This window comes from Schistocerca gregaria, chromosome 1 (genome assembly GCF_023897955.1).
Source record: "Schistocerca gregaria isolate iqSchGreg1 chromosome 1, iqSchGreg1.2, whole genome shotgun sequence".
NCBI lineage: Eukaryota > Metazoa > Arthropoda > Insecta > Orthoptera > Acrididae > Schistocerca > Schistocerca gregaria.
Genome location: NC_064920.1, coordinates 554206494 through 554231461, shown reverse-complemented (window position 1 = coordinate 554231461; position 24968 = coordinate 554206494). Strand labels below are relative to the sequence as shown.

General features: G+C 41.9%; 1 protein-coding gene across 1 annotated transcript in view; it reads left to right on the top strand.

Annotated features, from left to right (window-relative positions):
* LOC126356228 (protein Peter pan) overlaps nt 1-24968 on the top strand; it is an 85496-nt gene that overhangs the window by 17730 nt on the left and 42798 nt on the right. Inside the window, exon 3 of the mRNA XM_050007049.1 lies at nt 10519-10842. Within this exon, the coding sequence (XP_049863006.1) occupies nt 10519-10842 (324 nt within the window). The remainder of the gene's footprint in view (nt 1-10518; nt 10843-24968) is intronic.

Sequence of the window (24968 nt, the reverse complement as noted above, 5' to 3'; positions counted from 1 at the left end):
TTCCATCCTACATCTTTATACTATACACCTCTTTACTTCTGTATGCATCCTCTTTGGCTTGAAGCTGGCACAGTACCTGCAGTAGAATATCTTTGGCTTCCCTCTGACAACCATGCCTCCATCCTTGCTACCTTCCCTGTTTTCCTTTCCCTGTTGCTTCATAACCTGGGTTGTGAGTAACTAAATCCACTTTCCCTTCTTCCCTTTCTTTCCCCTCTCTCCTCCCTGATGAAGGAACATTTATTCCGAAAGCTAGGAGCTTAAATTTTCGGTTGTTTTTTGTGTCTCTATCGGCTGTACTGAGCTGAGGTAAGTACTGGCCAGCCCCTCTATCTCTTTGTTAGTAACATAATACAGTTGAATATAATAATTATTATCCTCATCATTTGTCAGTATATTGTCAAAATATGTGAATATATTACAGTAACTGCTAATATTTACAGAATTGATACACTGTCAGAGTAAAACACAGTTACGCACTTTTAATAAATTTATCATACATAGAATACCCGATCTTGACTGTTGCGACCAAGTGCTGTCAAAACTGAAATATAGCAGAATTTTTACCTAAGCTGGTCTATCAGTTTATGTTAAGATATTCATCTGCAGAGTAGAAGGAGGGTCAATGGAAGTGTCTGATTCCACGCGTCTGCTTTGATGTAAAGGTGTTGTGATGTGTGAATGTCATTACGGCATGGTGTTTGAGTTTGTTATTGTGTGTGTGTGGGAGGGGGGGGGGGGGGCTGGCCGATCTAATTTGCAGTGCCGGAATTTGCTGGTGGTAATTAATTTTTTTTTCTAGTTGTCATGTTCTGTGTATTTATGGAGTATTGAATGTGATTTAAATTATGTAGGGATGTTTGATTTGTGGATTTTTGGGATTGTGGTTTTATTTTTCGCAGTTGTAGGTGTTGGTTTTTTGGCATCAGTAGTTGTGGTGGACCTATATAGGTCATCGGAAATGACCGATTCCCATTTTCATAGTTGTAGGTGTTGATGTTTTGCTATCATCATCTGAGATTGATCTATGTAGGTCAACGGAAATGTCTGATTCCAATTTTCGTACTTTTAGTTATGGATATTAGTGTTTTGGTGTGGTCATCTATGGTTGACCTATATTGTTCAAGGGAAGTGTCAGATTCCTACAGATTTTGTTGGTGTAGAGGAAAGCTGTATTTTTTTTCTTTTTATTCTTCACTTTGTGTTTTGGGATCATGGTGTGTGTTTATTTTTTATTTTTTTTTATACTAGCTTGTCCTCACCCTAAGACCCCCAACTTCCCGTAGTTGTCCCGTTGGTTTGATTGTATTTTTGGTGGGAGATGTTATTGTATTATTTATATGTATCTTCATGTTTGTTGCCATGTGTATGTAGTGACGTCATACACACACTTAAAATAGCCATTTCCGGCATATTGATGATGTCCTGGGTCAAAGCAGACGGGTGGAATCAGAAACTTCTGTATCAAAAAGTCTTTCAAACACAGTGGAAACCATCCTTTATCTGAAACCAAGTTTTTAATGGTTGCTGACTTGCTGGGAGGTTATTGAAAATGCATGTTCCTCAATATTGGACCCCTTTTGGACCAAGGTAAGTGATTTTAGGTCTTTATGTACCGTATTTACTCGAATCTAAGCCACACTCGAATCTAAGCCCCACCTGAAAAATGAGACTCGAAATCAAGGAAAAAGATTTTTCCCGAATTAAGCCACACCTGAAATTTGAGACTCGAAATTCAAGGGAGAGAAAAGTTTTAGCCCGCACCTCCAAATCGAAACAAAGTTGGTTCATTGAAATATGAGACCCAATTTCGGTCGAATGAATGACAATACAGCTTCAGTAGTTTTGTTCGAGTCGTAAGCTTAGCAGTTAAGCTTTACCAGGTAGCCATTGCTATGCGTCTGGCACTCCGTCCGTATTTATAGGGTACCCTTCCTTTTTCACGTGCTTCGTCTGGTTTGAATTGATTGCTTATTTTTCTTTGATCTAATAAGTGCTGTTGTCTTTGTTATAGGTGGTCACGCCACTCCAAGCTGAAAATGCGTTATTGTATTGTGTCATGCATTGTTTGACGCATTCTGATAATGTGTGTTTACGACCTGTCGCTGCTCGCGGCATGGCTTGCTTTTGTGTGCGCTACTGCCGCTTACGATTAAAAAAAATAATAAAAAAAGAATAAATAAATAAAATAGACTGCGTATGATAGAAGATGTTCTGAACGAGAGTTTAGCTAAAATTTTCCGCTGTTTGAAAATCTTTGCAGAGCCTCTTTTGTACATTACATTCTGCACAGAAATTAGTCATCTTAGATTTAAAAATCTAGTCAATTGCCGTGCTTCATTTCTGACTGTATCACTATTAGGCATAAGAATAATACGAATATAAACATGACGTGATATGTATATTCTTCCGTGTTTGCTGTTGTCTCATACTAGTTTCATAGTTTATTAGGCAGGCAGGATTTAAATGAGATAGCAGCAAACACAAAAGAATACATGCAAAATGTTTATATTCATATTATTCTTATGGTGAAGAGAATACTGCATCTGTTTCACAATTCATAAAAGTTCCTATTAGCAACCATCTCTTCTCACAGGTAGGAAAAAATTCAGAATGCAGAGTTGGCCATATTGACAAACATCCCAAACAGTCTTGCCAGTCGGATTTTCATAGTACATTGAAATGCTGCTACATTCTAAGGTGAACAATACGGAATTTGTATTTACTTCGTTGGATAATGCATGAAAATGCAGTGGTCGAAACTCGGGGTGGAGAAAAAAAGATCATCTTCCACCTTTTTTTAAATTTATTTACTGACTCAGAGGTTTTGGTCCCAGTATTTATCTTTGTTCCTGCAAAGCATGCCTGTGTAGCGCTACATATTTTCGACGTATTGTCAAGTTGTAGTCCCAGAAATGTAACACTGTCAACCTTTTCGATCTGCTTGTCTTCATATGTTATAAACATGCTGTAACTGGAGAAATCTCACATAAAACTTGGATTAGCGTACACACACTTTCCCCAATAGGACTATCTTTTACAGGACAGGAGTAAATGAATCTGTCACATTATGTATATTTTTTGTTGTATTACAAGGCTGTACACTTATTCTGTTAAGTGTGCAGCACAAGAAATTAAGCTTCCAATTTAACCTACAGTATTCAGTTTACATATTACTTCATACTTAAAAACGCACGTTGTTAACATTTTACTTAAACAGTGCTGTGGCGAAGTTCCGCGTACTTCCTGTTGCGGCTGCGAAGATAATATTTCTAGTAGCGACCGATAACCTACAAACATATAATATGAAACACTAATAATCGTTCTAACATCAGCTAAAATGTACCCGGAGTTAATTAGCTAAGGTTATGACGACATTCCTGCCATTTCACACTATTCGCAGTTATACTGATAACTAAACTGATGGATTCCAACTATGTCGTTATTTAACTGTAGCCCCTTCGGAGTATTCGGTATTTGCTAGCGAAACTCCAGAATAACCGTTTGGCCCACCTCTAACTCCTGTGAAGACTTCCTATGTCCCTCCAGCCAACCAACACCTGAGTCTTCCTCTAACCAGAAATGTTCGAAGAAGTCCACCAAAGCCAAATGGTCTTCTCCTTCACTGACTCGAAGATCCTCTTTGATGGTGTCACTGGCCAGCCTCCGTGTCATAGTGTGCATCACTAACAGTTTTTCAGCATTGGACTCCACAGACCGACCGCACGAGCAAGCCGATGCTTCTGTGGACCCCATGGAACAGGATCCTCCTGCTTCTGTGCCCTATACCAGCGACTCTTAGTCCATCACTCGGCAGCCATCGAGGTGATTCCCCTACATCTTTTCCTTATCATTCACCCTCCTCCGATGGAATGTTTGTGGCCTTTCACAAAGAGGATTTATGGGTGCTTTTGTACTCTGCCTTCAGGAAACGAAATTGCACTGTCACAACCTCTTTGAGCTTTCATATTTCTTACTGGTTCATTTTGATCTCCCCCCTGAGTTCGGCATTCCATCTCATGGGGGCATCATGCTGCTCATATGCGGTGACATTCCTTGTCAACCCATCTCCCTGACTACCCATCTTCAAGCCATAGCAGTTTGCCTTTTCCTTCCCTCTTCTTATTGTGCATCAACCTCCCCCCATTTTTGCTACTTGGAGACTTTAATATACTTTATCCCTTATTAACACTGGAGCACCCACTTTCCTTTCTGACTCCTCACACACCTATTCCCATTTGGACCTATCCTTCTGCACTGCCCAGGTTGCCCATCGTCTTTAGTGGTCCGTTCTACTCCTGCGACCATTTCCATGTGCTATCCGTTTGCTGACTCCTACCCCATCTTTGTACACACCCAAATGGCTGACTGACAGGTTTACTCCTCCCTGGCGACCTTCGACATACAAGATTTCCCCAGTTGTGATGACCAGGTGGAATATTTCACAAATGTTGTTATTACTGCTGCAGAACGTTCCATTCCTTGCATTTTCCCTTCACCACGCCGTGTCCCAATCCCTTGGTGGACTGAGGCATGCCACGATGCAATTCACACATGGAGACGTGCTCTCTGCATTTTTAACAATCATCCTTTGATGTCAAAGTGCATTCATTATAAAAAGATGTGTGCAGTGTGTTGTTGCATTCTTTGGTATAGCAAACGATCTAGCTGTATTTCATTCACTAGTTTTTTTAACAGTTTCAGCCCTTCCTCTGTCGTGTGGGCCAACCTCCGGTGGCTCTCTGGGACCAAGATCCTTTCCCCAATTTCTGGCCTGACAGTAGCAGACGATGTCATCGTGACCCCTATTGCTATATCAAACACCTTGGGCCACCATTTTGCCGACATTTCGAGCTCCTCCCACTATCACCCTGCCTTACTCCATCGGAAACGAGTGGAGGAGGCTCGAGTGATACCCTTCTCTTCTCTGAATCGCGAGTGTTACAATGCTGCCTTTACTGTGAGGGAGCTAGAACATGCTTTCAGTTCATCCCGATCCCAGGGCCAGATGCCATCCACATTCAGATGTTGCAGCACCTTTCTCTTACAGGCAAGCACTTTCTGCTTAACATGTACAACCGCAGCTGGGCAGAGGGAACATTTCTTAGCTGTTGCTGTGAAGCCACCATCATACCCATACCTACACCTAAGCCTGGTAAGGACAAAAACCTACCTTCTAGCTATCGCCCCATCTCTCTCACCAGCTGCACTTGCAAGGTGATGGAACGTATGATTGACGCTCAGCTGGTATGGTGGCTTGAGTCTCGCAATTTACTGATTAGTGCACAGTGTGGATTTTGATGATGAATGCTCAGTGTGGATTTCGAGTGCAGCGTTCTGCAGTTGACCAGCTCATTACTTTGTCCACCCATGTCATGAATGGTTTTCTGTGGAAATCCCAGACCGTGGCCATGTTTTTCGATTTAGAGAAGGCTTTCCTTCACGAATTTTTAAAAGGCCAAGTTTTCAAGGTGCATGTGGGTTCTACCTTGTCAGACACTTATCCATGAAAACGGTGTGCCTCAAGGTTCCATTCTGAGCATCATCCTCTTTGCCGTCGCCATTATTCCTATAATGGCTTGTCTCCTCCTGCGCTCTCCGGCTCCCATTTTGTTGACAATTTTGTCATCTATTGCAGTTCTCCATGGACCTGTCACACTGAGTGGTGTCTTTAGCAATGTCTTGATCGTCTTTACTCATGGAGTTCGACAATAGCTTTCGTTTTTCCACTGACAAAACCATCTGTATGAATTTCTGGTGATGTAATTGGTTTCTCCCACCATCTTTACATCTTGGGCCTGTTGTCCTTCCATTTGTTGAAGCTATGAAATTCCTGGGGTTATACTCTATAGGAAACTCTCTTGGTCCTCCCATGTGCCTTACCTGGCAGCCCGCTGTACACAGTTCCTCAATTTCCTCCGTGCCCTCAATGGTAGTTACTGGGGTGCCGATCGAACCACCCTCCTCCATTTGTACTGGTCCCTTGTCCACTCAAAACTGTTGTTTATGCGTCTGCATGTCCATACCTCATATGCAGTCTCAGCACTGTCCACCATCGTGGCATCCGTTTGGCCACTGGTGCCTTTTACACCAGCCCGGTTGAGTGTCTGTATGCTGAGGCTGCTGAACTACCACTGTCCTACCGCCATGACTTTTTCCACAGCAGGTATGCAAGCCTTTTGTCTGCCATGCATGACCACCCATCCTATGCCTCCTCCTTCGAAGACTCCTTAGATCACCAGTATGGGCGATTCTCTGTTACCTCCTGAACTCCACTTTCGGCACTTGCTACGGTGGCTTAACTTCACACTACCTGCAACTTTCCCAGTGGGTGTAAACCCTTCACCACCTTGGCTCCGTGAAGCAGCCCATGTTAACCTTGGCCGCCATTGGTTTCCTAAGAATACTACTCCAGGCTCACTCTATCGCCTTTAGTTTCGTGACCTTCACATGGAACTTGGCGGTAGTACCTTTGTATACACTGATGGCTATCGGACTGACTGTGTGGTTGGGTGAGCCTATGTCATTGGCACCCGTGTCTTTCAATATCAGCTTCCGGCACACTGCTCAGTATTTACAGCCAAGCTCTTCACCCTGTATCTGGCCACAGAGTACATCCGGCGACACAGCCTTTTCATTTGTGTCCTCTGATTGGACTCACCCAGCGCCCTTCAAAGTCTGTGTGCTGTACACCGCCCATCCCTTAGTGCAGCAGGTCCAAGTAACTTGTTACTCTTGGTGGAGCCAGTGTGATGTTTCTGTGGGTTCCTGGTCATGTCGGTCTTCGAGGAAACGAGGCTGCTGACACTGCTTTCAAGGCTGCTGTCGTTGTACCTCAGCCCACTGGTTCCTATATCCCCTCCGATGATCTCTGTGTTGCTGCCTGTCAGGTGATGGTGTCATTTGGCTTTGCCAATCATCCTCCCTTCAAGGGATAAACTCCAGCTTATTAAGCCTCTTCCAGCATCTTGGTTGACATCCTCTCGGCACTCCCGCTGGGAGGAGGTTATGTTAACTAGGCTGCGTAATGGGCCCTGCCTTTTTAGCCATCGCTGCTACCCCACCACTTTGTACATATTGCACCCAAGTTTTAACAGTCTGCCAATTCCTGACGAGATGCCCATTTTTTAACCATTTATGTTCACGCTTTGGTTTGCCGTCTGAGTTATTGGCCGTTGTAGCAAATAACATGCGAGCTGTTGACCACATTTTACTTTTTATCTGCTAAAGCAATATGGTGAAGGCTATTTAATTTTTAGTTTTGGACCTCTGTTTCTGTTTGGTGTCTTTTCATTCAAAATTTCATGGAACAATCTATATGCTGGGTAAAGTTTTAGATCCAACATATTTGCAGTGTATATTTTCCCACACTATCCTTAGTGGCTTCAGGTACTTACTTGTGAAATAATTTCACAAAGCGAGGAAATTTGATAATTTATTTTTTATTCTTTGTATATTCTTGTGTCTTTCAGGTGCAACAGTAGAAACATAGGGATCTTATCATTGAGAGTACTTGCTGCTCACAGTTTGACCTTCTGTACAGGAGCTATTTGTGCCTTTTGGCTCCATATTATGTGACTAGTTACTATTAATTACAAGGTCTAGGGTTTGACAGTGGGTGTGTCAGCCTGAAACTGGTAACCACTGCATCAAAATTTGTATATTCGTGCAACTGAGACAGACAAAATAAACAAAGAATACCAAATTTCTTCAGTACTAGACATTTGTGGACCCACCATCATAAGGCAGCATGCCTCAAATCAGCAAATTGACAAACTAATGTCACTTCATCAGACCGATGTCATAGCAGGTGGTTTGTATGGCTTCAACCAGAATATCATTACAGTAGACTCTCAACTATCCAGCTCGTGACTATCTAGCCTCTGTGCTATCTTACTCCTTAATCCCAGCCTACTTAATTAATATCATAGTAACACTTCTCCATGGTAACTGAGGATAATTTGTTGTTTGTACTATACTTTTATAGAACTCTAGCAAGTGGCTGCTAGCTACAATGTTGTGTGGTCTTTTGAAATGTTTTATACATCTTTTGTGCTTCTGTGTCATCTGGAGCTACAATTATAAGATACATATTCTGTCGTTAATATTAAATAAATTACCAGAGCCACTCTTCAAAAAAATGATACTTAGAAACCCTCTTACGGGCCTCCCAAACAACAATGAACACAAATAAAGAGTAGGTGTGTTTGCTACCCTATGTTCCTTGTTTCTTCAGATGTATATCATACATCAAGTGCATGTATTCTTAAATTATTGTTTTGAGCATTCCATTGTGTTTTATTTAAAGAGTCTGAAATTGGTGATAAAAAAAAACAACCTTCTAGTGATATGAATCAGAAACTATGTGCTGTATTGTTACTGGATTCTGAGGTAGCAGATTGGATTTAGGAGTGGGGGAAAAAATTGACAAGTAGAAATTGAAAAGTGATATGCTCCCCAAGCTAGTGGAGGTTGAATAAAAGTAAGAAAGGCAAAGGTCCCGAGTTCGAGTCTCGGTCGAGCACACAGTTTCATATCGGTGCACACTCTGCTGCAGAGTGAAAATCTCATTCTGAAAAGTAAGAAAGGCAATGTTGAAAGGTAAGCATAAAGAAATTGAGGCAGCTTTATCTTTGTGGCATAAACATTTAAGAGGAAAATGTTTGCCTGTACTGGGCCCATATTTCAGGAAAAAGCATTGCAATTTCAGTGGCAGGTAGAAGGAGAAGATTCAGAATTTACTGCCAGTGATGGGTGGTTGGATCGGTGGAAAAACTGATTTGGTATTCACTAGATTACCAATAGTGGAGAGATTTTATCTGTTGATAAAAGTGGCTGTTCCATCATTTAATGATCGTCTTTTCAAAGTTATTGATCAAGAGGGAATTTCTGGTGAACAGCTGTACAGTTACAATGAGAGTGGTTAAAATTACAAGTTGTTCCCTAAGAAAATGATTGCTTCAAAAAAATGAAGTTGCAGCACCCATATACAAGAAAAGTGATGAAAGATTTACTGTATTGACTTGCAGTAATGGAATTGGTAACCACAAGCTTAGGCTTATATTAATAGAAAAATCACGGAAACCTAGAGTTTTCAAAAACCTGAAAAATTAGAAATCACTGCCCCCACATTGCCCACAGCAAAAGAAAGCATGGATTCATTAAGAAATCTTAAAAACTTGATTCCAGAATGAAGTCGTATCAGCTGTACATAAATATTTCACATCCCGCCATTCACAGATGGAGGTATCAAAGCATTATTTTTACCATTAAATGTGGCTGCTTTTTGTCAGACGGTGTACTGAGGCACCCTTAAAATGCTTAAGTAGTAATATCGCCACTGTCTTCCCAGTTTGTTGATATCAGTGATTTAATAATGAAGACTTTGTAGCCAACCTGAAGAAGACAGACTTACCGTGTGTCATAAGGTGGTTGGCCAAATCATGGGAAAAGATTCTAAACATATCACTTGTAAGGTGTTGGAAAAACTATTTTAGGTCATGACCATTTTAAATTCGAATTTACATGTGAAACTGAAGTTGGAACTAACAGTAGCATTTTGTTGCTCATAAATGTGCTGGGCTGTGAAGATGTCGATGCAGATGTTGCAGAATGGATGGCAGATGTTGAAGTTCATGAACCAACTGACAACAGTATTGTGGAAATGGTGATGCAGTGGGAAGTAACACAAGAGGAGGCAGTAAACTTAGATTACAGGAGAAATCTCATCTCACATTCAGAAGGGTTCAAGACAATTGAGACAGCAGTTTTAGTGAGCATGAGGAACTCACTCAAGTCATCTGTCAAAGACTTTTTAAAATCTCAGACTTGTATGTCTCACAATTTTTGTTAAATGTGGCTTTTCTTGTGTGTAATCATACAATTATACTTTATATTGCAGATCGTTTTGTGATTCCTGTAGTAACTTTTCAGTGGTGAAGTATGTACGTAACAACCAGTTACAACTAGCATGTATTATGTAATAAGTCAGAAAATGTTAATGAAATTGGGTGGTGTTATAAAAAAAGGTGTTCTGAATGGTACAGCTGGTGTCAGAAAATAGAATTTATAGAACTGTGGCGTATCCATCTTGACTTTTTGCCACATTAGGCCAGATAGTCAAGAGTCTACTGTATTTACAAAGGTGGCGATATATATGTATCTCATTTCCCTGTTCAAAGTAATCATTGAAAACTGTTGTGAAATGAAATATAGAATTCAGCTCATTTTGCACTGTTGCTGTGGGATAGTAAAAGGCATCTGATCAGTGCATATATTTGAGAATTTGGGTAACAGTCTTTTTACAAGTTCAGAGCGTACCTATTTTGTGTAAACATAATTAGATTACGCTAACAAAATTATATATTTCATATGCATATGCATTTCTATTATCACCATTACATTTTCCTGTGCTTTGTTTGTCATGTAAGTTTTGCCTTTGTGAATGTTGTAACAGTGTTACTGGACTTCACTTTTAATTTTTGACACTGACCAATACATTTCAAACATTGTTTACAGGCTCGCAAGAAGAATGTAATTAAAGATTTTGTCTCTGTGGCTGGGCTTCTACATGTTTCACACATGGGAATATTTACAAGAACTGAATTAAGCCCATACATGAAGCTGGCCCGTCTGCCTCGTGGACCAACACTTACTTTTCGCATTGAAAACTACACACTGGCAAGAGATGTTGTTTCCAGTTTGCGCAGACAACTTATTTTCCATCGTCAGTTTGAACATGCCCCATTGGTGGTTCTTAACAATTTTGCTGGGGAAGGGAGGCACTTGAAACTTATAGCATCAATGTTCCAGAACATGTTTCCCACAATTAATCTTACAAAGGTACTTGTGTTTTATTTTCTGTGGTAAATGTGTGCTCAAGCAGTTTTTGAAGAACCACAGCTTTTGTGAAGTGCTTGTATTAACTGATTTGTTAATTAATTTTTTAAATAAGTACTGTAGAAACGTGAACTTTCTTGTTTTCCTTTTTTTTTTCTAGAAAATAATTGCAGAAATTAAGTGTTGACCTTATGTTTTAGTCCTCTTTATTTTTTCATTTCATCTCCTCTTTGATTTTTGGAAATTATTTCTCTTCACAAATTTCATTTTCATTTGTTTTCACTGAACATTCTGAGATTTGTCAGGTATGATCTTAGACTGGTCTAAATACATTCTTTCGAATCTAATGACCTAAAAATTTGCTCTGGCATTAATCACATTTTTGTGATTACCTATACCAAGAGCTTCACTCAGTGTATATTGTTCTTTAATTAAGGTGTTGAAATCTGTGGGTTTATTTACATAGCTACAAAATTGTATTTGTTTCACTCAAGAAAATATTCAGGCAGTCACCTATGTTTATCCAGTATACATGAAAGTTGACTACTTGTGATCAGGCTGAACTGTATAGAATTATTTTGAATGAATGACACACATTGTCTTCACTGTGCCTTGCTAGCCACATGATTTCAAAGCGTCTGCTTCTGAAGGATAATTCAGGTGAGGCCATTTAGACAAAACATCTAATTGTGTATAGGTATATGAAAGGAAATGATGACTGCCAGGCTTTATTATTATCTTTTAAATGTTTCATTTCTTTTTTTCTTCAGAGCAGGAGTGACAAATTAGCCAGGGAATGTGGGACAGAGAAAGGTGCTAGAACATCCTCACAGTACGTGATTGGTGAAGTTTGGAGTCCCAATCCAGTACACAGATTTATAACAGTGTATATTCCAGTGCAGAATGAAAGATTCATCCTGGAAATAATCCATAGGCTGTTATATCCTTTCTTCAAGGAGTACTTGCACAGCAAGGTGCACAGGAGAGCTCATTGAAATTTGGAAAGTAGTGGAGAGGTACTGAAAGAATTGAAGCTCTAGTTTGTGGATCATGCCTTGATAGCTCAGTTAGTAAGAGCTTAGCCCACAGAAGGTAAAGCTCCAGGTTAAAGTCATGGACATTATTAGTGAGCTTCACAACAGTGCACACTACCCCGCCCCCAGCCCCCCCCCCCCCCCTCCCCCCTAGGGGGCTTGCTACTCTTTGGCGGGCTTGTGCTTGGTTAGCAAGATACCCCGACTTTGCAGCATCTTTTCTATTTGATGCTGCATGTCTTTCCTCATGCTGTTCTTTTTCCCCTCCCTTGGGGAACATGTCTGAGCTGTTTTTGGAAATGTACTCTGCATTTTTGGTAGTCAGTATCAGAATACTCTCCACTGTTCCTTTTTTTCTTTCTTCATTCACCTTCTCCTAAACTTCCTTCACTTCAGCGTTTGAGGTTCCTCTTTTACTTCTTCCTCCCTGTGAGTCCCTGCAGGATGGCGCATACGTCTGATACATAACAGGTTACTGGGTAAAGCGCAATTCCCACCCCTGGGATGGTATGTGGGGTTCGCATGTACCCCGTGGTACAAGCCAGGTCCATGGAGGGGTGACTGCCTGGGCTGCTACCTTTCCAATTTGCTTACTGGTCCCTCTGCCAGGTGTTCGGGAGGTGTGAACAATCACCTAAGGTGGGTGCACCCCATTCTGAAGGGGGGGCCCCAGTTGGAAGGAGCGCGTCATCAGAGATGCTGGAAATCATGGGGTAGTTTCTTTGCAATGAGCCAATCATCTTCACAGTCAACACTGAAGCTAACAATTCAAAAACCCTCCCATTGAACCAAGGTTCCTTGTGGTTTCACATACAGAAGATGGTCAGTTCTTCACTACGGTAAATCCGTTTATTATTCAGGAAGGTGCTGATGCAATTGCTGGCTCTGTGAAATCATGCTCTCATTTATGCAATGGCACTTTGCTTTTGGAGACTGCTTCTGACTCTCAACCACAACAGTTGCTTGCAGCTTCACTCATCCGTGGCTGTTCTATTCGTGTCGAGGCCAATCGAACACTGAATTCTTCATGTGGTGTTATTTACACTATGCTGCTCGATGATCGGAGTGAGGCAGAAATCCAAATGTATCTCTCTGGTCAGAATGTCATTGCTGTCCATCAGACGATGAAAAAAGGAAGATGCCTCCTTAATGCAGGTTATAAAGTAATCACATTCCGACCATAAATTCTGAACCTGGTGCTTTGCCAAATGTGTAATCTATGGTAGGGATGCCCACGAGAGCGATTGTCTGCCTCCTTCTCACTGTTGCATCAACTGCAATGGCAACCATGCTGCCTCCTCCCAAAATTGAACCGCATATCTCGATGAGCGAGCTGTCCAGAAGATCCAGGTGAAGGAAAAAGTGCCTTACCCAGTCACTCACAAGTTGTCTAGTCGGAAACCCTACATTCTACCACCTGGCACCTACATTATTGTTCTTGCTACATCTGACTCCACGAAGGTCATGCCCACGCAGACACGCAACCTCAAATTTAGTACTCCAGTTGTTGTATCACCCAGCATCATGATAGTGTCCCTGATTTTTCTCAGATGTGCAACATGCCACCAAACTTCCACCTCACGGGGCGAAATCACCAACTACACAACCGGCAGGCCAGAAAGGATAGAAGGAATGCTCCCATGAAGATTTCCTATGTCCCTCTAGCCAACCAACATCTGAATTTTCCTTTTTTTAATCTGAAAGGCCCAAAGAAGTCCAACAAAGGCTTCACTGACTCGAAGATCCTCTTCAACAGTGTCACCATGTGATACCCTTGTCTGAATGACCTCTGTGTCGCCAGTGCACACCACTAACCATTTTTCTGCCCTGGACTCCACAGGCTGACAGCAGAAGAATGCCGACAGTTCTGTGAACCTCACAGAGCAGGATCCTCCTGCCTCTGTGCCCTACAGCAGCCAGCCTTTGAAGGCTGGCATTTGGCAACCGCCGCCGTTAAACCTCTTCATTTTTTTCCTCCTCATGGTTCTCTTCCAATGGAACATTCACAATCTCCGATCCAACAAAGCGGATTTACGGCTGCTCTTAGAATCGCAGCTTCCACTCTTTCTCTGCCTCCAGGAAACAAAATTGCGTCCTCATGGCCACTTTGAATCTCGCATTTCTTCTCGGTCCATTTTGACCTTCCCCCTATTGATGGTGTTCCATCTCATGGGGGAGTCGTGATGCTGATATGGGATGACATTTATAGTCAACCCATCACTCTGACTACCTGCCTTCAAGCTGTTGCAGTTCACCTTTTCCTTCCCCACTTAAGCGTTTCCCTTTGTACCGTTTACATCCCTCCGTTATTTGATATCGCCAGGGCAGACTTACTCCAGTTCATTGGGCAGCTACCTCACCCCTTTCTGCTGCTTGGTGACTTTAATGTGCACCATCCCCTTTGGGGTTCTTCCAGAACCTGTTCGAGAGGTGCCCTCTTGGCTGACCTTGTGAATCAACGTAACCTCTTTTGCCTTAACAGAGGAGCACCCGCGTACAGACTCCATGCACACCTATTCCCATTTGGATGTATCCTTCTGCACTGCCCAACTTGCCCGTCATCTCGAATCATCCGTTCTCTTTGACACATACTCGAGCAACCATTTCCCGTGTGCTGTCCATTTGCTGACACCTACCCCCCTACATACACACCCAAATGGCAGATTACTAAGGCTGATTGGAGGCTTTATTCCTCCCTAGCGACCTTCGACAAACATTTCCCCAGTTGTGATGACCAGGTGGAATATCGTACAAATGTTATCCTTACCGCCGCAGAACGTTTCGTTCCTGGCACTTCCTCTTTACCACGCCATGCCATGTCCCTGTGCCTTGGTGGACCAAGGCGTGCCACAACACAATTTGCACACAGAGACATGCTCCCCGTGCTTTTCACCATCATCTTATGATGGAAAACTGCATTCATTATAAACAGATACATGCACAGTGTCATTGCATTCTTTGGGATAGCAAAAAAGCTAGCTGTATTTCATTCACTAGTTCTTTTAACAGTTCCACTCCCTCTTCTGTCATGTGAGCCAACTTCCGATTGCTGTCTGGGGCCAAGATCCATTCCCCGTTTGACAATAGAAGATGATGTCATTGTGGACCGTATTGCTTTCTCAAACACCTGGGGATTCCATTTTGTGGAGATTTGGAGCTCCTCCCACTATCAACCTGCCCTCCTCCATCAGAAATGAGTGCAGGAGACTCGGTCGATGCCCTTCTCTTCTCAGAATCAAGATGCTACAATGCCACCTTTACTATGAGGAAGCTAGATCGGGCTCTCACTTTGCCCTCCACCTCAGGGCCAGACTTTATTTACATGCAGATGTCGCAGCATCTTTCTCTTGCAGGCAAACACTTTCTGCTTAATACATACAACCACATCTGGGCAGAGGGCCTGTTTCCCAGACACTGGTTTGAAGCACCTTCATACCCATACCTAAGCCCGGTAAGGACATACATCTTCCTTCTAGCTACCACCCCATTTCTCTCACCAGCTGTGTTTGCAAGATGATGGAATGTACAAGTCATGCCCGGCTGATATGGTGGCCCGAGTCTTGCAGTTTACTAATCACTGCACAGTTACCCTGTAGATTAATGCTATAATGGCTTGTCTCCTGTCGGGCATCTCCAACTCCCTTTTCTTTGATGATTTTGCCATCCAGTGCAGTTCTCCACGGCTTTATGTCATTGAGTGGCACTTTCTGTGATTTCCTGATTGTATTTTCTCATGGAGCATTGACAATGGCTTTTGTTTTTCCACTGACAAAACTGTTTGTATGAATTTCTGGCAGTGAAATTAGTTTCTTCCATTGTCTTTACATCTTGGGTCTGTTGCTCTTCAATTCCTTGAAACAACAAAATTCCTGGGGCACATGCTCGGCAGAAAACTTTCTTGGTGCTCCCATGTGTCTTACCTGGCAGCCTGCTGAGTGTGGTCCCTTAATGTCCTCCATGTCACTTAGTGGGGTGCAGATCGAACCACCCTCCTCCATTTATACCAGTTTCTTATCTGTATCAAACTAGATTATGGGTGTTTCGTCTGTCCCTCTTACACTGTCTCAATACTATCCACCATTATGGCATCCGTTTGGCCACTGGCACCTTGTACACTAGCTTGTTTGACAGTCTGTATGCAGAAGCTGCTGAATTACTGATGTCTTATTGCCGTGACTTTCTCCTGAGGAGATATACTTGTTGTTTGTCTGTCATGCGTGGCCACCCATCCCTTGATGACTCCTTTGGTTGTCAGTATGGGGAGCGTCCCTCTCTTGGGTGTGAACTCTTCACCATCTTGGCTTCATGCGGTGGCCCGTATACACCTGAGCTTCATTCGCTTCCTAAGAACACTACTCCAGCCTCGCTCTGTTGCCTTTAGTTTCATAACCTTCCGAAGGAACTTTGCGTACACTGATGGCTCTCAAACTGTCCATGGTGTTGGGTGTGCCTTCGTCATTGGCGCTGACATTTTCTGGTATCAGCTTCTCGTACACTGCTCAGTATTTACATCAAAGCTCTTCGCCCTATATCAGGCCACATAGTACATCCTGTTACACAGGCTTTTCAATTGCATCATCAGCTCCAACTCTCTCAGTGCCTTTCAAAGCCTCTGTGTGTTGTACAGTGTCCATCCCTTAGTGCAATGGGTCCAGGAATGCTGTCACTTGCTCACTCTTGATGGACCCACTGTGATGTTTATGTGGATTCATGGTCATGTCCATCTGACTGGAAACGAGGCCACTGATGCTGTAGCCAAGGTTGCTGTCCTTGTATCTCAGCCCGCTGGTTCTTACATTCCCTCTGATGATCTCTGTGTTGCTGTCTGTCAGCGGTTGGTGTCACTTTGGCATCACCACTTGTCCAGCCTTCATGAGAAGAAGCTCCAGGGAATTAAGCCTCTTCCAATGGCTTGGACAACCTCCTCTCGGCCCTCTCGCCACAAGGAGAACGTTTTAACTAGGTCGCTTATTGGGCACTGTCTTTTTAGCCATCACCATTTCTTAAGTGGTGCTCTCCCCCCCCCCCCCCCCCCCTCTCTTAGTGCAAATTGTGCTCAATGTTCGACTGTCCATCATTTTCTGATGGAATGCCCTTTTTTTTAACCACTTACGTCCCTTATTATGATCGCCGTATGACTTAATGACCGTTTTAGCGAACGACATGCAGGTTGGCAACCACGTTTTACTTTTTATCCTTTGTAGCTAATGTTTAGTTCTGGACCTCCATTTTTCTATGGTGTATTTTATAGAATTTCTACACATCCCTGTTTTTTAGCTCTCATCTCTTCCGTCGATTGGGACTGACATGTAGTCGTTTTAACTCCTCTTTGTCTTCGTGTTCTACAGTTTTATTATTGGCACATTTGACCCTAGTTATTTTTGTGTCCTAAAAACAAACAAAACTAAACAACAGTTCACACCCTTCTGCAGAATGAGAGACTCATTCTAGAGTATACCAGAAATTTAGGCATTCTTGTTGTTGCTGTCTCCAGTCCAAAGACTGGTTTGATGCAGCTCTCCAGATTACTTTATCCTTACTTTATCCACTGCTAGTCTCGTCATGTCTGAATAACTACTGCAACCTACATCCTACTGAATGTGCGTAATGCAGTCATTTTTTGGTTTTCCTCTATGATTTTTACCCTCCACACATACCTCCAATACTAAATTGATGATCCCTTCATGCTTCAGAATGTGTCCTACCAACCAAACCCTTCTTCTAGTCAGATTGTGCCACAAATTTCTCTTGTCCAAAATTCTGTTCAGCATCTCCTCATTAGTTATGTGACCTACCCATCTAATCTTCAGCATTTTTCTGTAACTCTACATTTCAAATGCTTCCATTCTCTTCTTGTCTGAACTGTTCATCATCCATGTTTCACTTCCTTACATTGCTACATTCTGTACAAATACTCAATGTTAACAAATTTCTCTTCTTCAGAAATGTTTTTCTTGCCATTGCTAGTCTTCATTTATATCCTCTTACTTCGACTACCATCAGTTACTTTGCTTTCCAAGCAGCAAAACTCATCTACTACTTTAAGTGCCTCATATCCTAATCTAATTCCCTCAGCATCACCTGATTTAATTCACCTACATTCCATTATCCACATTTTGTGTTTGTTGATGTTCATCTTATATCTTCCTTTCAAGACACTGTCCATTCCAGTCAACTGCTCTTCTGAGTCCTTTGCTATCTCTGACAGAGTTACAGTGTCATTGGATAACCACAGAGTTTCTATTTATTCTCCACGGTTTTTAATACCTACTCCAAAGTTTTTTTTGTTTCCTTTACTGCCCATGAACCATGGACCTTGCCATTGGTGGGGAGGCTTACGTGCCTCAACAATACAGATAGCCGTACTGTAGGTGCAACCACAACGGAGGGGTATCTGTTGAGAGGCGAGACAAACGTGTGGTTCCTGAAGAGGGGCAGCAGCCTTTTCAGTAGTTGCAGGGGCAACAGTCTGGATGATTGACTGATCTGGCCTTGTAACACTAACCAAAACGGCCTTGCTGTGCTGGTACTGCGAACGGCTGAAAGCAAGGGGAAATTACAGCCGTACTTTTTCCCGAGGGCATGCCGCTTTACTGTATGGTTAAATGACGATGGCGTCCTCTTGGGTAAAATATTCCGGAGGTAAAATAGTCCCCCATTCGGATCTCCGGGCAGGGACTACTCAAGAGGACGTCGTTATCAGGAGAAAGAAATCTGGCGTTCTACGGATCGGCGCGTGGAATGTCAGATCCCTTAATCGAGCAGGTAGGTTAGAAAATTTAAAAAGGGAAATGGATAGGTTAAAGCTAGATATAGTGGGAATTAGTGAAGTTAGTTGGCAGGAGGAACAAGACTTCTGGAAAGGTGAATACAGGGTTATAAATACAAAATCAAATAGGGGTAATGCAGGAGTAGGTTTAATAATGAACAAAAAAATAGGAATGCGGGTAAGCTACTACAAACAGCATAGTGAACGTATTATAGTGTCCAAGATAGACACGAAGCCCATGCCTACTACAGTAGTACAAGTTTATATGCCAACTAGCTCTGCAGATAACGAAGAAATTGAAGAAATGTATGATGAGATAAAAGATTATTCAGGTAGTGAAGGGAGACGAATATTTAATAGTCATGGGTGACTAGAATTCGACAGTAGGAAAAGGGAGAGAAGGAAAGATAGTAGGTGAATATGGATTGGGGCTAAGAAATGAAAGAGGAAGCCGTCTGTTAGAATTTTGCACAGACCATAACTTAATCATAGCTAACACTTGGTTCAAGAATCATGAAAGAAGGTTGAATACATGGAATAATCCTGGAGATACTAAAAGGTATCAGATAGATTATATAATGGCAAGACAGAGATTTAGGAACCAGGTTTTAAATTGTAAGACATTTCCAGGGGCAGATGTGGACTCTGACCACAATCTATTGGTTATGAACTGTAGATTAAAACTGAAGAAATTGCAAAAAGGTGTGAATTTAAGGAGATGGGACCTGGATAAACTGACTAAACCAGAGGTTGTCCAGAGTTTCAGGGAGAGCATAAGGGAACAATTGACAGGAATGGGGGAAAGAAATACAGTAGAAGATGAATGGGTAACTCTGAGGGATGAAGTAGTGAAGGCAGCAGAGGATCAAGTAGGTAAAAAGACGAGGGCTAGTAGAAATCCTTGGGTAACAGAAGAATTATTGAATTTAATTGATGAAAGAAGAAACTATAAATATGCAGTAAATAAAGCAGGCAAAAAGGAATACAAACGTCTCAAAAATGAGATTGACAGGAAGTGCTCAATGGCTAAGCAGGTAGGGCTAGAGGACAATTGTAAGGATGTGGATGCTTATCTCACTAGGGGTAAGGTAGATACAGCCTACAGGAAAATTAAAGAGACCTTTGGAGAAAAGAGAGCCACTTGTATGAATATCAAGAGCTCAGATGGAAACCCGGTTCTAAGCAAAGAGGGAAAAGCAGAAAGGTGGAAGGTGTATATAGAGGGTCTATACAAGGGCGATGTACTTGAGGACAATATTATGGAAATGGAAGAGAATGTAGATGAAGATGAAATTGGAGATACAATACTGCGTGAAGAGTTTGACAGAGCACTGAAAGACCTGAGTCGAAACAAGGCCTCGGGAGTAGACAACATTCCATTAGAACTAATGACGGCCTTGGGAGAGCCAGTCCTGACGAAACTCTTCCATCTGGTGAGCAAGATGTATGAGACAGGCGATATACCCTCAGACTTCAAGAAGAATATAATAATTCCAATCCCAAAGAAAGCAGGTGTTGACAGATGTGAAAATTACCGAACTATCAGTTTAATAAGTCACAGCTGCAAAATACTAATGCGAATTCTTTGCAGACGAATGGAAAAACTGGTAGAAGCAGACCTTGGGGAAGATCAATTTGGATTCCGCAGAAATGTTGGAACACGTGAGGCAATACTAACCTTACGACTTATCTTAGAAGAAAGATTAAGAAAAGGCAAACCTACGTTTCTAGCATTTGTAGACTTAGAGAAAGCTTTTGACAATGTTGACTGGAATACTCTCTTTCAAATTCTAAAGGTGCCAGGGGTAAAATACAGGGAGCGTAAGGCTATTTACAATTTGTACAGAAACCAGATGGCAGTAATAAGAGTCGAGGGACATGAAAGGGAAGCAGTGGTTGGGAAGGGAGTGAGACAGGGTTGTAGCCTCTCCCCAATGTTATTCAATCTGTATATTGAGCAAGCAGTAAAGGAAACAAAAGAAAAGTTCGGAGCAGATATTAAAGCCCATGGAGAAGAAATAAAAACGTTGAGGTTCGCCGATGACATTGTAATTCTGTCAGAGACAGCAAAGGACTTGGAAGAGCAGTTGAATGGAATGGACAGTGTCATGAAAGGAGGATGTAAGATGAACATGAACAAAAGCAAAACAAAGATAATGGAATGTAGTCGAATTATGTTGGGTGATGCTGAGGGAATTAGATTAGGAAATGAGAGACTTAAAGTAGTGAAGGAGTTTTGCTATTTGGGGAGCAAAATAACTGATGATGGTTGAAGTAGAGAGGATATAAAATGTAGACTGGCAATGGCAAGGAAAGCGTTTCTGAAGAAGAGAAATTTGTTAACATCGAGTATAGATTTAAGTGTCAGGAAGTCATTTCTGAAAGTATTTGTATGGAGTGTAGCCATGTATGGAAGTGAAACATGGACAGTAAATAGTTTGGACAAGAAGAGAATAGAAGCTTTCGAAATGTGGTGCTACAGAAGAATGCTGAAGATTAGATGGGTAGATCACATAACTAATGAGGAGGTACTGAATAGGATTGGGGAGAAGAGAAGTTTGTGGCACAACTTGACTAGAAGAAGGGATCAGTTGGTAGGACATGTTCTGAGGCATCAAGGGATCACCAATTTAGTATTGGAGGGCAGAGTGGAGGGTAAAAATCGTAGGGGGAGACCAAGACATGACTACACTAAGCACATTGAGAAAGATGTAGGTTGCAGTAGGTACTGGGAGATGAAGAAGCTTGCACAGGATAGAGCAGCATGGATAGCTGCATCAAACCAGTCTCAGGACTGAAGACCACAACAACAACAACGACAACAACTCCTTCACTGCTTGCTCTGTATACAGATTGCATAACATTGGCTACAATAGTCTCACTCCCTTCTCAACCACTGCTTCCCTTTTGTGCCCCTTGACTCTTATAACTGCCATTTGATTTCTGTACAAATGGCAAATAGCCTTTTGCTCCCAGTATTTTACCCCTGCCTCATTTAGAATTTGAAAGAGAGAGTTTCAGTCAACATAGTCAAAAGCTTTCTCTTAGTTTCCAAATGCTATAAACGTAGGTTTACCTTTCCTTAATCCATCTACTGTGAGAAGTCATAGGGTCAGTATTGCCTTGCGTGTTCCTGCATTTCTCCAGAATCCAAACTGATCTTCCCTAAGACTGGCTTCTACCAGTTATTCCATTTTTCTATAAAGGATTCGTGTCAGTATTTTGTGACCATGACTTATTAACCTGATAGTTCCACATTTTTCACACCTGTCAGCACCTGCTTTGTTTGGAGTTGGAATTATTATGTTGTTCTTGAAGCCTGAGGGTATTTTGCCTGTCTCATATGTCTTGATCACCAGATGGGAGAGTTTTGTCATGGCTGGCTCTCCCAAGGCTATTAAGAGCTCTAACAAAATGTTGTGTACTCCCAGGGCCTTGTTTTGACTTAAGTCTTTCAGCGCTTTGTCAAATTCTTCACGCACTATCATATCTTCCTTCTCATCTTCATCTATGTTCTCTTCCAATTCCAAAATATTGCCCTAAAGTACATCTCCCTTGTGTAGAACCTTTATATACTCCTTACACCTTTCTGCTTTCCCTTCTTTGCTCAGGACTGGTTTTGCATCTGAGCTTTTGATATTCATACAGAAGGTTCCCTTTTCTCCAAAGATCTTTTTAATTTCCCTAATGATATATGCCTTTACAACCTTAGATTTGTCCCCTAGCCATCCCTGCTTAGCTATTTTGCACTACCTGTCAGTCTCATTTTTCAGATGTTTTTATTCCCTTTCGTCTGCTTCATTTATTGCTGTTTTATATTTTCTCCTTTCATCAATTAAACTCAATATAGATTGCATGCAACTGGTAGTGGCGTGTTTGTTGCTGTTAGTAGTAGTTTATCCTGTAGTGAAGTAGAAAAGGATAGTTCCTGTGAATTATTATGGGTGGAGGTTACACTCAACAACCGAGCTAGGTTAATAGTTGGCTCCTTTTACTGACCTCCCAACTCAGCAGCATTAGTGGCAGAACAACTGAGAGAAAATCTGGAATACATTTCACATAAATTTTCTCAGCATTTTATAGTCTTAGGTGGAGATTTCAATTTACCAGATATAGACTGGGACACTCAGATGTTTAGGACAGGTGGTAGGTACAGAGCATCGAGTGACATTATACTGAGTGCACTATCCGAAAATTACCTCGTGCAATTAAACAGAGAACCAACTCGTGGAGATAACATCTTGAACCTATTTGATAACAAACAGACCCGAACTTTTCGACTCTGTAAGCGCAGAACAGGGAATCAGTGATCATAAGGCCATTGCAGCATCCCTGAATATGGAAGTAAATAGGAATATAAAAAAAGGGAGTAAGGTTTATCTGTTTAGCAAGAGTAATAGAAGGCAGATTTCAGACTACTTAACAGATTAAAACAAAAATTTCTGTTCTGACACTGACAGTGTTGAGTGTTTATGGAAAAAGTTCAAGGCAATCGTAAAATGGGTTTTAGACAGGTATGTGCCGAGCAAAACTGTGAGGGACGGGGAAAAACCCACCGTGGTTCAACAACAAAGTTAGGAAACTACTGCGAAAGCAAAGAGAGCTCACTGCAAGTTTAAATGCAGCCAAAACCTCTCAGATAAACTGAAGCTAAACAGTGTCAAAGTTAGCGTAAGGAGGGCTATGCGTGAAGCGTTCAGTGAACTCGAAAGTAAAACTCTACTACCGACTGACAGAAAACCCTAGGAAGTTCTGGTCTTATGTTAAATCAGTAAGTGGATCGAAACAGCAAATCCAGACACTCTGGAACAATAATGGCATTGAAACAGAGGAGACACGCGAAAAGCTGAAATACTAAACACCTTTTTCCAAAGCTGTTTCACAGAGTCCTTGCACAAACGAAAAAATGGCTGACGTTTAAATAAGTGTCCAAGGAATAGAAAAGCAACTGGAATCACTCAACAGAGGAAAGTCCACTGAACCTGACGGGATACCAATTCGATTCTACATAGAGTACGCGAAAGAACTTGCCCCCATCTAACAGCCATGTACCGCGAATCTCTAGAGGAACGGAAGGTTCTAAATGATTCGAAAAGAGCACAGGTAGTCTCAGTCTTCAAGAAGGGTCGTCGAGTGGATGCGCAAAACTATAGACCTATATCTCTGACGTCGATCTGTTGTAGAATTTTAGAACATGTTTTTTGCTCGCGTATCGTGTTATTTCCGCAAAACCAGAATATACTCTGTAGGAATTAACATGGATACCAGAAACAGCGATAGTGTGATACCCAACTTGCTTTATTTGTTCATGAGACTCAGAAAATATTAGATACAGGCTCCCAGGTAGATGCTATTTTCCTTGACTTCCGGAAGGTGTTCGATACAGTTCCACACTGTCACCTGATAAACAGAGTAAGAGCCTACGAAATATCAGACCAGCTGTGTGGCTGGATTGAAGAGTTTTTAGCAAACAACACAGCATGTGTAACCTCTGGCGTGCCACAGGGGAGTGTTATGGGACCATTGCCTTTCACTCTCTCTCTCTCTCTCTCTCTCTATATATATATATATATATATATATATATATATATATATATATATATAGTAGATAGTGTCGGAAGTTCCATGTGGCTTTTCGTGGATGATGCTGTAGTATACAAAGAAGCTACAGTATTAGAAAATTGTAGCAAATTGCAGGAATATCTGCAGCGGATAGGCACTTGGTGCAGGGAGTGGCAACTTACCCTTAACGTAGACAAATGTAATGTATAGCAAATACATAGAAAGAAGGATCCTTTATTGTATGATTATATGACAGCGGAACAAACACTGGTAGCAGTTACTTCTGTAAAATATCTGGGAGTATGCGTGCGGAATGATTTGAAGTGGAATGATTTTATAAAATGTAATTGTTGGTAAGGCGGGTAACAGGTTGAGATTCATTGGGAGAGTGCTTAGAAAATGTAGCCCATCAACAATGGTGGTGGCTTACAAAACACTTGTTTGACATATACTTGAGTATTGCTCATCAGTGTGGGATCCGTACCAGATCGGGTTGACAGAGGAGATAGAGAAGATCCAAAGAAGAGCAACGCGTTTCATCACAGGGTTATTTGGTAAGTGTGATAGCGTTACGGAGATGTTTAGCAAACTCAAGCGGCAGACTCTGCAAGAGAGGCGCTGTGCATTGTGGTGTAGCTTGCTGTCCAGGTTTCAAAGAGGGTGCGTTTCTGGATGAGGTATCGAATATATTGCTTCCCCCTACTTACACCTTCTGAGGAGATCACAAATGTAAAATTAGAGAGATTCGAGGACGCACGGAGGCT